The sequence below is a fragment of the Neovison vison genome, chromosome 10, assembly GCF_020171115.1.
Source record: "Neovison vison isolate M4711 chromosome 10, ASM_NN_V1, whole genome shotgun sequence".
In the NCBI taxonomy this organism is placed as follows: Eukaryota; Metazoa; Chordata; class Mammalia; order Carnivora; family Mustelidae; genus Neogale; species Neogale vison.
In genome coordinates this window covers 2269890-2287465 of record NC_058100.1, presented here as the reverse complement: position 1 = coordinate 2287465, position 17576 = coordinate 2269890, and the positions used below count along the sequence as shown (strand labels likewise).

General features: G+C 61.8%; 1 protein-coding gene across 1 annotated transcript; it reads right to left on the bottom strand.

Annotated features, from left to right (window-relative positions):
- Positions 1-3777: 3777 nt before the first annotated feature.
- BCAN (brevican) lies at positions 3778-16443 on the bottom strand. The gene is made up of 13 exons (XM_044266595.1): positions 16304-16443; positions 15348-15722; positions 14879-15053; positions 14495-14622; positions 13742-14035; positions 11375-11608; positions 10227-10871; positions 6832-6939; positions 6106-6264; positions 5470-5552; positions 5020-5164; positions 4556-4746; positions 3778-4249 (listed from the first exon to the last, which is right to left on the bottom strand). The coding sequence occupies exons 1-13, from the start codon at positions 16392-16394 to the stop codon at positions 4142-4144; spliced, it is 2736 nt and encodes a 911-aa protein (XP_044122530.1). The 5' UTR covers positions 16395-16443; the 3' UTR covers positions 3778-4141.
- Between the last annotated feature and the right edge of the window lie 1133 nt (positions 16444-17576).

The following is a 17576-nucleotide window of genomic DNA, read 5'->3' as shown; positions in this document are numbered from 1 at the left end:
GGGACGGGTTTCCCAGGGAGCTGGGGAAAAGGAGGAAAAGGAGGCTTCTTGGGTAAAGAAAGGACCAGGTGCTTATTTCCAAGTCCAGGACCCAGCCTAGACAGAAGAGAGTCCCAAGGGGCTGAGCGGGGAAGGGACTGAAGGAGGCCGGGACAGAAGAGCCTCAGGTGAGCCCCCCACACACCCCGAGTCTGCAGCCGGAAGACAGGGCACTGTTTCCTCTCTCACATCCACTTCTCTGCCTCTGTCCCTGCTGGGGCCCCTCCCTACCGCGGTCCGGCCTAGCACCCCAAACCCGGATCACACTTGTCTCTTCTCCAAACTCAGCAGCACTTGGCTCTGGCCCCTTTATTCCAGGGTCCCCAGGGTGGACGGCCCACCTGTAACCTGACAACAGGAGGGGACCCAGACCCCAGAGAAGACCTCCAGCCTTCTCCGGCAGCTACCCGCTCTCCAGCTCCGTTCACCCTGCCCTCCCCCATGACTCAGCTGCAGCTCCAGAAATAAACCCAGGCAGCTGCCAGGGGGCCACCGTCGAGGAACCAGCTCCGGGCAGCTGTGGGCTCAGCTGCTGACGAGCCAGGGCCCCAGGGTCCCGGGAAAGGGTGGCTGGAGGCTTCAGGGCTGGGGAGACACCTCACCAGCTCGGCCCCTCCCGGGCCCTTGGTCAGCCTCGCTCACCACTCACAAGCACACTCTCCCTCCCCAACTCCCTGGTTTTGCCTCTCTCCTGGTCTGCTACCTGCTTTTCTCCCTGTCCCCAGTTCCTGGTTCCTTATGGGCTCCCAAATCTGTGGGTCTCTCCTGGGCTCCTTCCTTTTCTATTCAGCTCACTCACGTGTCACAGAGAACTTCAGTTCACCTTGATGGGGAAACTGAGGCACAAAGAGACATTCCCTGCCAATGCTCCTAAGAGCCCCTAGACACCTCTTGGGGTCCCCAGAATACAGGTTAGGGGGCTGTGGGCGGCTCCCCTTAATGCCCCAGTCCCCAGGGGTCATCAGCCCTTTCTGGCTAACAAGCTCCAGAGGACTAAGGGAAAACAGCAGAGAGGCCGCAGGCCCCCACGCCGAGGATTAATTAGACGTCAAAGTCCTTCCGTGGTTCCTCACGTGCTTCCTCCTTCTCCCTCTTTTCTCATCTCTCCCCCCTTCCCCCCCTTCCTCAGGCTCTGCCCCTAAGACCCTCAGCTCATCCTTCCCAGGAGGAAGCTCTGCTTTGCAGCCAGCGGAGCGGAGGGAGCGGACAGGACATCTCAGGAAGGCCCGAGCCGTCTGGGGGAGGCAGACGGAGCGAGGAGACCTGGGTCCCCACTTGGGCTGGGGACCTGATTGCAGCCCCCAGGGTGAGCCTGCCCGCCCCCAGGGGACTGACAGGCTGAGCATTTTTGGAAGTCTTCGGTCAGCCTGGACAATGGGGCCCTTTCTCTCCGAGCGCAGGAGACCGTCCCACAGACAGGGCTGAGGCCGGGACAAAGGCCCCAGTGAGGTCAGGGCAGCGTGTGGGAGTTAAGGGGGGGGTGGGGTGGGGACCCACGGGGGAGGGATGGGAGGTAGGGTGGTGGTTAGAGCTGTCTGGGGAATGCTGAGGACCATGGTAGTTGGAGGGCATCTGAAGGGCTCCTCTGCCCAGCCCCTAAAGCCAGGACCCCCTTCTCTCCTTATATCCATTCACTCTGACCTCACCCCAAGAGAACAGGCTGCCCTGAGGGGTCCCCATGTTAGACTTGGAGAAAAGGCCAAGAATGTAAGCCGGCCTGGTGGGGGGGCTCGGCAGGGGTGACCTGGTCAGACCCAGGTGTGCTCCTGCTCCAGGCTCTTCCGGGAGGGGCAAGGTGGGGCCCCCCATGAGCATGAGGTGCTGATCCCCCTGCCCCGCCGTCTCGCGCACATGTGCGCACATGCACACACGCGAGCACACGTGCACACACACACCCAGGCTCATGCATGCACATATGCGCAGGTCAGGGCTAGACTCAGTTCACAGTGCTGAGTCATCCCTGGACCAGCTCCCCCCTCCTCCAGGAAGCCCAACAAAGCCAGGAGAAGGCTTAGGCTTCCCTTTCCGGTGGACTTGCTCCAGTGGCGGCAGGTGCCGGGGCGGGGAGGGAGATGACTCCAGGGGCTGCCCTGTGTGAACCCCTGCAGATCTCCTCCTGTACACAGCACACGGCGGACCCCTGCTTCGGCTGTGGGGGACACTCAGGGAGGAAGTGTTGGTGGCCCGCCAGGACACCGAAGCCTCCTCCAGCTCCCGCCCTCTGGGGCGTCCACCCTGCCGTCTCAAGTCCTGTGGGATCTGCTTTGCCGAGAGCCCAGGGACGGACACTGCCCCCTCCTCTGCCTTCTCCTCTTCAGGCCCAGGCTTCCAAGGCCCACCTTGGTGTTGACCCACTCACCAGTCCAGCTAAATGCCTGACATCCCTAACAAGGCCCTGAGGAAGCAATCCCAGGGTAGTACAGAATAAAGTGGGGGTCTACTCTGGCCCCAGGATCATCTTCCTCCCTGTGGCTCCTGCAGAAACATCCCCATCCCCTAGCCATGGCCAGCTGGGTTGTGTGGGAGGGGCAGGTGAGCCCTGGTGGGGAGAAGAAGGCCGGGGTAGGTAGGCTGGGGTAGGTGCGCCCGGAAGTCATGCTGGCACCAGCCCCAGCAGGTGTGGGGTCTCGGTAACGGGTGGAGAGGGCCAGGAGCTGGCCCTGTCCGGAGTGCCTCGCTGTCTCTGGTCTTTCGCGATGGCTCCCCGCCGTCTGGCTCCTCTGAGTCTCACCAGGTTTTCCCGACTTGCAGGAGAAGGAATCAGAATTGCCCACGGGGGCACGACGGAGGGCAGCCCCAGAGCGCGCGCGCGTGTTTGACCGCGTGTGCACGCGTGTGACCGCGTGTGCAAGTGTGTGCGCGCGTGTGACCGCGCGTGTGACTGGGTGCGGGGAGCGCCCGCCGCCGCAGGGGTCCGCCCAAGGCCGTGCCCGCGCGGAGGTACACACGCGCGCACACACGTCCTCCCCTCCCCACTTCCGACGGTGACCTCACCACCCCAGCCGCCGCTGACTCACAGCCCGCGCCGTCGGCGCACCCTGGCCGGAAGTCACCCTCCGCCCCTCCGTCCGCTCCCCCCTTCCCCACCCGCGCGGCTCGCAACGAGGGGTCGCGGCGCCCCCTGGCGGGCTCCCGGGACTCCTGCGGCTCCTCCCTCCCGGCCGCACCCACGCAGGCGCACGCGGCGCTCTCAGCCCGCCGTGCCTGCGTCCGCAGCGCCCTCTGCCGGTCACAGCCGGGAGCCCAGCAGGTCTTTCTCCGAGCCGAGCGCACAGCAAGGCTGGGGGCGTCTCCCGGGCTCTTGTCTTGCTGCCCCAATCCCCGTTTCTTTTGCTGGAAGTAAGCCTTGCTGCCGTCTGGCCCCCAGACCTGCATTCCCTTCACTCTCACCCTCATCCTTGAGGGAACCTTTTGGGAACCTCAGAACCGGGCCACCAAGGCCCCAGTCTCCCCGCCTTCCTCTGTGGGCTCTCCATCCCTCTCCCTCCCCAGGCTGTGCAGGTCCGCTTGACTGGGCACTCTGGCATTCCAGCTCCTTCCAAACACCTAATCCTGTCGGCCAGCCCCTACGAGCTCCTTCGTTCCGTAAACCCATACGGGGCCACTACTCCGTGCCAGCACGGTTCTCTCCACTGACCTCTTGGGAACCTCTCTGACCTTCAGAAGCTGATCAATATCCCGGGAGGCCCAGCCCAACCCGTCTGTCGTCTCCTTCCCTTTCACAGAGAAGCATCCAACTTGCCTGTGCTCCAAGCGGCTTTATTTCCTGCTGGTTACACAGTAATCCATCCTGCAAAACCATTCCCTTGGAAACATGAGAGTGAGCGGACCAGGTGTCTCCCAGGGGAACGGACGGGACAGGATGGCTGGCAAGGAGAGGGCAGTTGAGGCACTTAGGGACTTCCTTGAGGTCCTTGGCGGGGGGGTGACCTGATGCCCATGGTAGGGCTGAGAGGGGGCTGCCCAGGTACTGCCCACAAACCCCTCAGTCACTGTCACCCGATCTCCAGCCCCACTCCTCTCCTGTGGTCACTTCCTGTGATGGGAAGAGGGTGGGGGGAGAGGCCAGTGCTGGGGGCAGCCGTGTTGAAGGTCTCACTCTCTAGGGACCCGGAGCAGGACCGGAAGGAGGGGTCAGCAGTGCCTTCCAGCGTCCCAGGAGCCCTCCCTGATGTCCTTCTGGAGCCTTCAGTGAGTGCAGAGCTCGAGCCTGGGAAAGAGGCCCACACTCACTGTCTATGCGGGGCTCCTCCCTGGGTCTCTTCTGAGAGCCTGCCCTCCGGGGTTATGATCTCATTGAAACCCTTGCCCTGGCTCAGCCTGTAAGAGCCCAGAGTGTGGCCAGTGCTCTCAGACCTCAGCACTGAAAGGGACCCCAGAGCACCCACCTCATTCCCGCTGCCTCCAAAGGCAGCCACGATGGCTGCGACATCACACAGCCAGCGGCTGGCAGAGCTGGGACTAGAGCCCAGGGCTACTGTTGGCTACTCCCCACCTGCGTCCTCCTGGCACTCACAGGCCTCTTGGGCACACAGGAGATCTGGGGGGGCTCCCAACGGCCATTCTCCTGGCAGCGGATCAGCGGCAGGTTGCGCTGGGTCAGCCCCTCCCGGCACCGGTAACGAAGCACGGTGTCTACTTCATAGCGCAGCCGTGGGCGGCCAAACACTTGGGCCAGGGGCAGCTCTGGTGGAGGCCCACAGGACACTGCAGGGGCAGGGGGGACACAGTCAAGAACTGGGAGCCTGGCTCTGTGGGTGACAGTTCCCAGAATCAGGATGAGGAGGTGGGGGCGGGCCACAATATGATGCAAAAAAGAGCAGAGGTTCCTAGTGGACCCACCTCATTTGTTATCTCCCCCTTGCGCATGGCCTGGGACACATTTCTGATTCTGATTCTTCCGTAGTTCTGCCCCCTCCTTCTACACACACATAGGCCTCGTGCCCCTGGCGCTTCCTCCTCCCCCCTGCCAGGCCTCACCCAGCCCCATCTTGCAGGTGTAGGACAGGTGGTAATTGCAGGGTACGTCACTCCATTGTCCCTGATCATGCCACACCATGACCACGCAGTTCTCTCCAGACAGGAAGTAGCTGTCAGGCTGCCCAGGGTTCCAGTTCTCATAGAGCTGGGGGTGGGGGACGGCATGGGGGGGTGAGGGGGAGGGATGGACCTAGAGGGCCTGAGGAGGGTGGGAGGGGCACTAAGAGGCAGGGGGGTGGAGGATGGGAAGTGGGGGGCCCAGGAGGTGAAGGAACAGCTCGCGGGCTTTCGTGGGGGGAATAACGGGAAGAAAGGAACGCAAGGAAGGGAGGCCGCCCCAGGGGGAAGAGGGACAGAGAAGGGGCCCGGAGAGGAGGGCACTGGGGGTGGAGGGTAGTAGGGCTTGGAAGAAGCGACCCAGTCCGCTGAGGGACAGCCGGAGCCTCTCACCAGGGGGACGCCGTCTGACCACAGGAAATCGCCTTCGATGGTCCGGTCGTTGAGCCCGATCCACTGGTACTCGCGGTACCGACCTGGGGAGGAAGCGCGGGCGGGCGCATGTGTGCAGTGAGCCCCGCTGCCAGCAGGTGGCGCCGCTCCCCGCTCCCGGCGGCCCCGGGGTGGGGGGTGGGGGGTCGTTCCAGCCAGACCCCAGCCGGGGCTTCCCGGCTTTCCCTTCCGCCCGTCCAGCCTCTGCCCGCGCGCCGACAGAGGGCAGGGTCCGGGCGGGCGGCAGGGGTGCGGAGAAGAAAACATCGGCGGGGCCAGAGAGGGGGAGCGGGAGAACGGGTCGGGGGGGGGCAGGCGGAGGGGGCAGAGGCGGGGAGGCGGGCGCGGGCGCGGGGGGCGTCGGGCCGCTGCAGGTGGACCGCGGCCGCCAGCCCCGTCCGGCCGAAGCCCGCTGCCCCCGCGGGAAGTGCGGGGCAGGGACCACGGGACGGGATGAATGAGCGAAGTAAACCAGGGCACGGGCACCGGGTTAAGGAGGGAGTTAATGGATTCCCGCACTCACTGACGGTTAGTGATGGGTTAATGAGTGAGTGAGGACGGCGGGCGACGCGCCCCTCCAGCCCCGCCCCAGCCCACTGTTGATGAAGTCCTGCTCCTCGGGCGTGCTGATGCTGGCCAGGTGCGCGCCGAGCAGCCGGCACTGGGTCTCCGCCTCCTCCCAGCTCCTCCGCGTGGAGAAGTGCTTGTAGCAGGCCCCCTGGAAGGCGTCCCAGCCAGGGCTGCAGAAGCGGAGGCCTGAGGCACAGAGGGGCGGCTCGCTGAGGCCGGCGCGCGGGCACGTCCTCTGTCAGGGACTGGGCCTCCCCCGCCGCAGGGGCCGGGGCTAAGGGGCCGGCGGTCCCTGCCCAAGGGCCAGCCCCGAAAGGGGGCAAGGAGGAGTCCTGAGGGACCCCGGTGCAGGGGGCCTTGATGGCTTCCTCCTCTGAGCGCCAGGGACCAAGGAGGGTGAGGGCTGGTGTCCCGGCCTGGGTCTCCGCAACCCTCCATCCTAGGGGGCTGTGCCCTCCCATCTTTCCAGGAGAGAAGTGACAAGTAGGGACCACCTGCTGCCAGGCGCACAGGTAGGCTATGCACTCCTCGCTCCCCCACCACTTGAGAAAGGCATGTGTGGTTCCACTTAACAGATGAGGGAATCGAGGCTAGGGCTCAGAGAGGTTATGTGATTTGCTTAAAATGGAGATTCACTAATGACAAGGCCCAAACCAGTGCCCTCCCTCCTGGGTGCAGAGCTAGCTCACTGTCCCGGGTCCAGGCTTCAGATCTACCCCCAACCCCCCACACCCTACCCTTCAACACACTCACCAACATCACACAGGTCCCCCCCATAGCCAGGCAAACACAGGCAGCGGACCCCCTCCTCCTCCTCCAAGCATGTCCCACCATTGTGGCAGGGGCTGGGGACACAGTCACCTGAAGGGGGAGAGAAGTGAGGTGGGGGGAGCAGGGGAGCACAGCTCTGCAGCCTGAACCCCGGGGTGGGGGAGGGTTCAGAGAGTTCACAGCCCAGCCTCCTTGTCTTGGGAACTATCACAGCACCTTAAAAGTCAGCCCAGGCCTAAGTTCTGGGTCTCTCTCCCACCCATCCCCCTTCCCAGCATCGACTCAGCCCTGTGTTGGCCATTTTCGTGGCCACCAGTGTGGGCCCAGTGTAACAGCCTGGGGGAAGGTGGTCAGGAAGGCCCTCAGGACCCGACCCCACGAAAGGGAAAGACACTGGGCTGTGGACCATGAGATCTGGACTCTCCTGTGGCTCCTGGCTCTGCTGAGTGACCTTGCGCAGGTTACTTGACCTCTCTGGGCCTGGAGGCTAGTCTCCCACTCGCTTGTCTTGGGGCCAGGTGCCTGCACAGTTCTGTACAGTTTAGGTGGGCTGGGTGAAACCAGAGGAGTCACCACAGCAACAGAAAGCTGTGGTCTGTACTTTACTGCTTCTGGGACCTGATACTGGGGTGGGGGAGGGCCAGCTATTCCTTCTGCGGTCGGGGTGGGGCACATAGAGTCAGCCCCAGTAGCACCAATGGGAAACACTACCATAGTGAAGAACCAACGTATTTCCCCTGGGTCTATGCCCTAATCATCCTCTCCCCCTACCCCCCACCCCCAGCCTGAAGCTGCAGGGCTCCCGCTGTCCTACACCCGGATCCTCACACTGTCTCAACACTGTGCAGTCTCTTGTCTCCCCCTCTTATCTCCCCAAACTCCCCTCCACCTTGGGCTTTCTGCAAGTTCCCCAGCCCAGAAAGCCCTCCGATCCCCCTCTCTCCCTTCTGGCACTCTCCCCCAGGCAGTCTTCTTAGACTGACACAGAACCCTGCCATCTGCGGTCTGGCTGAGTCACCTGCCTTCCCCTCTGGGCTCTCTCCCTCTGGATCTGGGGACAGGAGGTGGCTGCCTTTACACTGGGCCTGGGTGCTGGGTGGGCAGTTTTCACTCCTTCCGGTCCAGGAAGGGGAAGACAGCCCCACAGACTGACAGTGCAGGGCTGGGCTCACAGCTTGGGAGGGGAAATCAGCTCTGAGCGGGACTCTTCAGACTGTGCCTTATGCCTAGCATCCAAGGGCAAGGCCCACTGGGCTTCCCTCTGCTGGGTGGGGAGAGGGGAAGCTGAAGCTGAGTCCAAGAATGTTGCTGGGATGACCAAGCTGTTTGGGGTGAAATGAATCTGCTGTTCCAGCACCCCAACTCTGTCACCTCCCCTCCCGCCTCCCCTCCAACCTGCCAGCACTGGCTCCCAGGGGCAAAGGGGGAGGAGAGGTGTTTTACTTAACCCACTAAGCACTAGGACCCACAGAGGGTAGGTGTCCTAAAGCCCGTTCCATCCCTTACACTTTCCTGGGGGACAGAGATTCCAAACTTGGCTCCCCACCTAGGCCATGAAATCCCTCCCCTGGCTGAGGGAGGTAGAACCTGAGCCAGGACAGACAGAGCGGAGGTGAAGGAACCCCTCTTGAGACATTCCACTCTCCTTCCTTCCCACGTTGGGGCCAACTGCTATACACAACCAGAAAGTTCTTCCCTCCTGCTGCAATAGAAGGCCAGAGGACATCCCTGGGCCTCCAGGTGGGGTAACTAAGACACTGCAGAGATTCCCACTGCTGCTTCTCTTCCCACCAAACTGCCTCCCAACCCACACAGCACCGAGATCGGAGCTCCAGCTCCGAGGCCAGCTGGGCAGGGAGCCAATGGTTGAAATGGGCGAGCCCGATGGGCGGGCCGGGTGTGCTGCAGGGGCCCTATCCGATCCTGGACCATCTAGGGAGGGCAATGCAGGGACTGGGAAGAACTCAGCCTTCTCCAGGGTCTCCAAAGGGAAGCTCAACCTTCCCTGAGCCAGTGGGGCTTCTCTCAGACCCCAGAATCTGACTCCCACTCCTTCCCCTCTGTATTTCCTCTCCGTCCTCATGTCCTGCATTGTGTCTTCTCCAGTATCAGGGACTTTGAGATCTTTTGGGTTCAGGGAAGGTGAGAGTCTTCCAAGGGGTGGTGAGGTGCTCATTAGGGCAGGGTCAGTGGGGGAGGGGCGGCAGTGGGCAGTGGGATGGAAGTTAGATCCCGTCCCCCTTCTGAGTTGCGGTGGGGGAGGCTGGGGCCAGGGATGGGCTTCTACGCTAAGACGGACTTTCTCCATCATTAGTCTGTATGTCCGGCTCTAGACAGAAGCCTTCAAGATGGCTCAGAAATGAGTACACATGTGTGTGCCCCCCCCACACACACACTCTCTCTCTCTCCCTCTCTCTCCCTCCCTCTCAGGCTGGCAGAAGTTTCGCCCCATCAGGAGTGAGGGACTACAACTCCCAGCAGCCCCGCCGACTGATGGACCTTCAGAGTTGGGCTCTTGGCGGTCAGGAAGGAAGGCAGAGGAGGAGCCTGAGAGGGCAGAATGGAGGACCAGCGTGCATGTTAGAAGGGGAGGGCGGGAAGGGGCACTGGCTGAGGATGAAGAGAAGGAAGAGAGAAGCAGAGAGCGAGGGAAAGACGGGGAGAGAGACAGGGCACGAGGGGGAGCATCGGAGAGCTGCCCAGACTTGCGACACAAATGCGAGGCATGAAAGGGGCAGACAGCTGGGGGTGGACACAGAGGGTGCCAGAGTTTTGGTTATAAAGTGGTTTAATAGAGATTTATTTCCAAGGCTTGTTTTCCATGAAACAGTCAAAAAAATACTTCACAGAAGTAGACGCTTAAGGCTCTGTGGGGATGTGGGCTCTCCTAGACCCCAGAGGCTGAGGGCAGGGATCCCAGGAATCCCAGGCTTCCCTGATATCAGTGGGGTGGCTAAAGGGGGTGGCACACAGGAGGGGGAGAGGCAGCAGGAGAGGGGCCTGGGCCCCAGAGAATACAATAGGCCCCCAGGGCATCTACGGTGCTTGAGGATGGGGGGGTGGTCTGTGGACTGGTGAGTCACAGGTGGAGAGACAAGGGCAAGAAAGGGTCACAAGTGGTCAGTTGGGAGGCTGGAGTCACAGGGTGGGACTGTGGGGTTGGAGGTCATGAGGTGAGAAATCAGAGAGCGGAGTTGGAAGTCACAGATCACAGATGTGGCACCCAAGACTGGACACCCACAGGTAGGAGATGAAGGCAAAGGACAGGAGACGCTGGGGTGATGGGGGTCAGAGGACCATAGGTCATGTGACCCAGAGCTTCATGGGGAGAAAGGGAAGAAGGAGAAAGAGGGAGTTCGAGCCTTGAGCAAAGTTACCTGATGAGGGGGCCACGGCCACTCCACCTCGGCTGGCGCTGTCAGTGGGCAGCACTGGCTGCACCCGCACTGATGTCCCTGCTGGGACAGTTCTTCCAGAATTCTCTTCAGAGGGGGCCTCCAGTTCCCTGGCACCCTCAGGGGCCCGTGTGGCTGGAAGCAGGGCAGGGGTATCCTCAGAGCTCCCTGCCTCCTCACTCTCTCCTCGAGGGACCCCAGACAGCTCAGGACCACCAGCCTCCTCCCCCACCTCTCTCTCCCCGGCCGGAGTGGAAGGCGGTGGGGGTGTCAGTTTCCCATTCCTGGGAGTGGGTAGAGTCTCAGTGGGTGGTCCAAGGACCCTCGGAGGCCTGGGAGCCTTTGTCTCTCCGTCGGGGTGTGGTGACGCAGCAGGCTGTAGGACTGCACTCGCTGGTGGGGGGGAGGCACGGGAGAGCGATTCCTCTAGGGCTGGCCCGGTGGGGAGAAGAGTCTCCGGGTCTGGGCTGCTGAGCTCACTGTGCCAGGCCCACAGGGCCTCATCTTCCACCTCCTCCTCTTCCTCATCTTCTTCCTCTTCATCCGTGTATTTCTCTTCTTCCTCCAAAGCCTTGCCTTCCTCTTCGGAGGACCCCAGGGGAGGGACAATGGATGGCGGTTCGAATTCTAGACAAAGCACAGGTGGTTCAGCACCAGGGACAGCACCAGCCCCCACCCGAAGCCCTCGGAGGAGGGGAAGGAAGCAGGGGCTGGGGAGGGTGAGGCCTGGGGCGGCCAGGGGAAAGCCTGTCCCAGGGAGAGGCTGCCTCCATTCCCCACCAGAAGACCTTCAACCTGAGCAGCAATATTGAGACTACCTGGAGGAGGCTCTGTGAGCCGTCATCAGCCCAGGAAAAAAACAGGGCTGTTCTACCTCTCTCTCCTAGCCTTGAAATCTCTAGCCTATTTTGGGTAGGTGGGGGGAGGAGGAACAAAGGGGGGAGGAGGAACAAAGGAAGGAGCAGCGTCCTTCCCAGACCCAGAGAGTTGGGAGTGGAATGTGCTGGAAAGGCAAGGGTTGGGAGAGCACTGGACACACGCCCTGTGTCACGGAGCTGCTGAGACAAGTCATGCAGCACCCCAGGCTTGCACCCGCACCACCGACTTCTCTTACTAGGGGATTCGGTTACCAAGGAGGGTTCTCGGGGCCTCTGTGGGGTCTTCTGGAGTGGAGCTACCACCCCCTCCGTCCTCCACGATGGGAATGGAGTAGATGGCTCCCCGGGACTCGCTCTCCACAGCCTCCTGAGGCAGCTGGAGTTCCTCCAGGGTCTCTGTCACCGTGACAATGGCCTCCAGCCCATCAGAGGCCGGGTCCGAAGCTGGGTCCGACGCCTCAGGCATGGCAGACGGCTGGGCAGAGTCTGTCAGGAGGGAAGTGCCAATGGGAAGTTGGCCAGGTGGCTGGGTCCTACAGCCACAGGCCTGGGGGAGACCCATCGTCTCTGCGCTAGACTCAAAGACCATGAGAGTCCCAATTCTCACTCAGCCTTTTTGTGGAGGACCCAAAGGACCCAGGGAGCACTGCGGGAGGGAGCTCACCACTTATTCCTCAAGCATCAATCAAGGGCCCACCATGTGGCAGGCCAAGCATTCTTCTGGGCACTGAGGATACAGTGGAGAAAAGCCAGCAAGCCTTCTGCCCTAAGGGAGTTTACAGCCTAGCTACAGATAATAAACAAATAAGCATGTATCGTAAAGTTATCATACAAAGAACAATTAGGGGCGCCCACGTGGCTCAGTCGTTAACCGTCTGCCTTCAGTTCAGGTCATGATCCCAGGGTCCTGGGATCAGGCCCCGCATCATCGGGCTCCCTGCTCAGTGGGAAGCTGCTTCTCTATCTCCCACTCCCCCCTGCTTGTGTTCCTTCTCTTCTCGGTCAAATAAATAAATAAATGAAATCTAAAAAAAAAAATTTCTTTTTAATCAGACAGGGTAAGGAATAGAATGGTGAGAAGTACTACTTCAGGCAGAGCTGTCGGGAAAGGCTCAGGAGAGACAGTTTCCTGATTCAGGGGTGGAGGAAGGATGGGCAGGTGGTCTCCGCACTGTGGGACCCCGCTCTTGGAGCAAGGCACAAGGACCCAAACATTTTTCAAATGGAAGGGGAGAGAGGGCCGTCACGCGGGAGAGCTGAAGGGTGAGATCCAGCAAGGACCCCCAGCAGTCACCACCTGAGGGTCTCAGCATTGGGGCAGGAGGGGAAAGGCAGGGGCTGCCACACCCTCCCTGGAGCTGCTGCCCTCAAACCACTGGCGCTTTGGAAAGGATAACCTGGTCTTCGGAGAAGAGAACGAAGGTCAGAAAACCAATGAGGCGGCGGTGGAACTGGGCTAAGAAAAGCCCTGAGGGCTGTCTGCGCTCAGCCAGACGTAACTGCACAGCCTGTCCCGCCCCCATCACCTGCTCCGGGGAGCTTGGCTCCTGCCGGGCAAACGAAGCCCTTGCCCGCCTCTGTCCTCCACCTGTTCCCAGCCGCTCACTGTGATTACGATCGTCCCCGTCAACCCTCTTCCAGCTGGCCTTTCCAGGGAGAAGCAAGTGGCTTTCCCCTTCAGACGAGGGGCTGTGCTTTCTCCGTTCACTTCTGCCTCTAGCCCCACCCGTACCACAGGCTCACGAGTGCGGCGAGGAACGCCCTGTGGCTGTCAGCCACCCTTGGTCGGGGCCCTGTGGCTCTGGGGGTCCCAGGCACTGCCTTCCTGCCAGCTCCCAATGTTAAGATGTGGTCAGAAAGCCATCTCTACACCCAGCGGTCCTTGAGGACCTGCTCCCTATGGGGAGGACTTGCGTCTGTCCATCAACCTTTGGTGGCTAAAGATCTGAGACCATCAGGCTGAAGTTTCCGACCCTGCCCACCCCCCACCCCCACCCCCCATCATGAAAGCTCTGAAGAGCATGATGGTAACTGGATCAGACCATTCATTGGGTTCAGAGAACGTCCCGAATCTCTGCTCTAGGGGCGCCTGAGTGGCTCAGTGGGTTAAAGCCTCTGCCTTCGACTCCGGTCATGCTCCCAGGGTCCTGGGATGGAGTCCCGCATCGGGCTCTCTGCTCAGCGGGGAGCCTGCTTCCTCCTCTCTCTCTCTACCTGCCTCTCTGCCTATTTGTGATCTCTCTGTCAAATAAATAAATAAAATCTTAAAAAAAAAAAATCTCTACTCTACTAATGAAATGCCCAGAAATGGAAACCTCTCCAACCTCCCAATACAGAAGAGGTGGCTTTGGCATGGGGGAGGCAAGCCACGGATGGCTGAAGGGAAGGCAGGTGAGGGGCACAAGGAGGCAAGCCCTCCCTGAGGCCACACAGCCCAAGTCAGAGGGCATCAGTGGAACGAGAGCCCTAGGTGCCAAGCCGGGCGTCACCCAGGGCTCTGTCAGGCAAACGGCCAAGACCCGAGAGACACTAGTCCAAGCAGCAGTGGGACTCCCAGGCTCAGCTCTGGGTCCCTGACAGAGACAGGCTGGTCTCAGCCTCTGCAGGGAGGCCGCTCACCTCGGAAGCAGTAGACGTTGAAGCGGCTGTGCTTGTTGGGAAAGCCAGTCTGGTTGGGGAAGAGGAAGAGCGTCTTGACACCAGGCAGGCCTCCCCCGCAGCGCTGGCTGGGCGTGACGATGGGGTAGCGGACACTGCCGTCGGCCAGCCAGCCTGGGCTGCAGCGGTCCAGGCCGCCGTCCCAGGCGGCGTAGAGCTGGCCGGTGGTGGCGATCTCCGCACCCCGCTCCCGGCAGTACGCCCGTGCCTCCTCCAGCGTCAGCTTGTCTGCCGGGGCACCCAGGAACAGCTCTCCTGGGAGGGAAGAGGAGACTGTGTCACCGGGAAGCTGGCAGCCCCGTCCGCCCTGGCTGGCTTCTCCAGGCCTCCGTCTCCACATCGGGGACACGGAGTCAACTCCCCTCTTTCAGGGTCAAAGGCTGGGTGGAACCTTGGGGTGAAATTACTCAGAGGGGCTGGCTCCGCTTCCTCACTCTGCGAAGAAGGAAGGTGAGGCCCGGGGAGGCTGAGAGGTAGAGAGAGGCACAGCAGGTGTCAGACACAGTCTCGGGCCACCTGTCTGAGGCGTGGGCCATGAACTTGCTTCCATGACAGTGTTTGGAGGGCGGGACCAGCTTGTTTCTTTGGAAGCCCCCCCCCCCCAGATGCCCGCTTGAACACACGAGGGATGACTGTCCAGCAGAGGCCCCACGAGGAGCTCCGGCCAGCCCCGGAGAAGGGGCTCTAACCCGAGAACCTCTCACCCCCAATCACCGTTTAGGTCTTCGGCATAGCAGTAGACATCATAGAGATCGTCCGGGTCCACCACTCCGTAGTTCCGGACCCCGGGGAAGCCATCCATGTCTCCGTAACAGGCTTCTCGTGGGGTCTGGATGGGATACCTGAGATCGAGTACAGATGCCTTCCTCAGGGAGCCCTCCAGGAATGCCCCTCCTGAACCACACTGCCTCTTAAGGCAGCCAGCTGTCTACCTGGTTCTGCAGGGACACCCCCTACCCCAGGGCAGGCCAACCTCATTGCCTGGAGGCAGTGGGAGCCGGATGGCCGGCCTGAGGCATCAGGCAGTCCCTGCTGAGCCAGAGCCCACCGATACCTCAGCTACAACTAGAAGCTCGTGGTGCCCGGCCGCCCACCCACCTCACGGTCTGGTCGGACAGCCAACCAGCGTCACACTGCTCATAGCCCCCGAGGTAGGCAGCGTACAGCTGCTCCGGGGTGGCGATGCGGGCTCCGATGCGGGCACAGGCCTCCTGGGCCCCCGTGAAGGAGAAAGCATAGCGGGCAGAGCCTTCCCGGTAGAGAAAGACGACCCCTGGGGGGGCAGAGAGGAGTCCTGAGGCAGGGTCACCCCCACACCAGCCTCCCCCTCCCCCTCCTTGTCACTCCCCTGTACACAAGGAGTCAAGTCCAAACGGTGCTCACTTGGCAGTGCTCACTGTGAGCAGGACGCCCTCCGCCCCGCAGGGAGACGCGGAGAGAAACGAGGTGACCAAGGCCTGTATCTACTCACTCCTTTTCCAGCTCTGTGGGCGCCTTCCACGTGGGTGTGCTTCCCCCTGGGACTGGGGGCTCCCTCCCTGCCGCACCTCCCTCGTCCTGCCCTCACCTTTGACCTTGACCTCCACTGCGTCGCTGCTGTCGTCTATGCCGTGCTGGACTTCGCAGCGGTAGATGCCCGAGTCATTGGGCCGCAGCTCGCTCAGCGCCAGGGACACGTCGGTGAGCGACGCGGGGTAGGCCGGCAGCGCCACGCGGAACCGGTAGGCCTCGCTCACCTTGACGCGCAGCCCCCGCGCCACCAGCACCTCGGCCTCGCGGCCCCCGGACAGGAAGGTCCACTTGACCCGCGGGGAGCCCAGCACGGCCCGGCGGCCCAGCGGCGGCCGCAGGTAGTGGACGTGGCACGGGATGGTGAGGGCGCCGCCCAGCACGCCCTGCAGTGGCGCGTTGCCCGCGATGCGCACGCGGAAGGCCCGGTCCTCTGTGGGTGGGGGAGTGGGCGGGGCCAGCTGGAACTCGGCGGGCGCGAGGGTCCGCACTGGCCCACCCGATTTCCTAGCCTGCCCCGGGATCCCTCCCACCCCAAGGGCCCCGCATGCCGGCCTCTAGGACCCCAGGACCACCCTGGACACTCTCCAGAGCTGTCCCCAGGTCTCCCAGTCAGTTCTCCCAGAGAGTGGCCCAGGACCACCCCAGAATCCCGGGGCGCCCAGCCCAGGTGTAATCTGCTCCCCAGGTCCTCCAGCCCTGGCCTGTTTCCCCTGTTTCCCTCGGACTCACCTTCAGGATTTCTCCCCACTCTACCCGCTTCTGCCTCCCCAGCCCATCTACAGGCCCCAGATCCTAGAGACCCGCAGCCTTGCACCTGCTGCCGCTCCCCTCCTCCCCCCAGTTTTCCCTGCCTCACCCAGAGCCCATGGTTCATCCCTTGATTCCAAGTGTCCCAGACGAGGCCTTTCCCCTCGAGCCCCTAATCCTCTCTCCCTGGGTCCTCCAAGCCCACCCCCTTCCTCAGGAGCGATGCGGGAGACAGAGACAGTGACCCTGAGTGCGGTTGCTTACCTGAGCTGTCCCCCTCCAGGGCATCAGCTAAGGCCACAGGGCCCTGGGCCAGGGCCAGAGCTGCCAGCAGGGGCAGGAACCGTGGGGCCATGCTCAGGCTGGGGGAGGGACTTGAGAAGGAAAGACGAGGTTAGATCTCAAGACGGACTCCCCCGGCTCCCAACCACACCCATTTGGACTCACACGCATCATGGCCCTGGAAGCCCGCTGTTGTCACCTCACTGTTAACTCCCTTGTTTCTGATCCTGTCTCCCCACCAAGAGGTTCTTCCTGGGAACCAGACCGGGTTCTAGTCAACTTGCTGCATGACTTAAGGCGGGGTCCTTAACCTCTCTGGGCCTTGGTTTGCCGGCTCGTACAGGAGCACCGTGACCACCACCTCCCGGCTCGAGATGAGGCTATGGGCTTTAGAGCCCTGTCTGTCCTAAAAACCCTGTACAGATGCACAGCTCCAGGTACACTGTAGGAGCTCAATAAATGCTGGTAGTATGCGTGGTGGGCGCTATTGTACTTAACAACCCCTGTGCTCAGGGCGCCTACGGGGCTCAGATGGTGAAGCGTCTGCCTTTGGCTCGGGTCATGATCCCAGGGTCCTAGGATCGGGCCCTGCGTTGGGATCCCTGCTCAGCGGGGAACCTGCTTCTCCCTCTGCCTGCTGCTGCCCCTGCCTGTGCTCTCTCAGTCTCTGAAAAATAAATAAAATCTTAAAAACAAAAACAAAACCAACCCCTTGTGCTCCTCCCAGGCCAGACTCTCTCCTTGAACCCAGAACCTCCATTTCCCCCAGTATCCCTCCAGGATTCCCTTCCTGTCCCTTCCTCCCTGAGTACTGTACTCACCTAGCCTCCTCCAGGAAGGCCTCCAAGACTGAACCTGGGCAATGTGTAACTTCTCTCTAGCCCTACCCCTCCTTGGCCTCCCTCTACCCCATGGTTACTTATAAGGAAACCCTTCTCTTTACTCGTAGCATCCTCCACCCCCTCCTTGGCTGCCTTCTCCCTTCTTCCCAGCCTTCCTTTCTGCCTGGCACGGGCTTTCCCACCGGATCTCCTGGCTCAGAAACCGGCTGGGACAAAGCCCCTGTCTCTGCCAGTCTGGCCTCCATCCAGCCTCTCCCTTCCCCCACCCCAGCCCTAGGCTCAGGGGTGGGCTAAAGGAGGGTGAGACTAAATGGGAGGGGCCGTGTCCCTCCTGCCCTTGGCTATCGGACTCTGAGAATCCACACTAGCCTTCTGAAGCTCTTAAGGCACTTACACTCTCATAATGGAGGGAT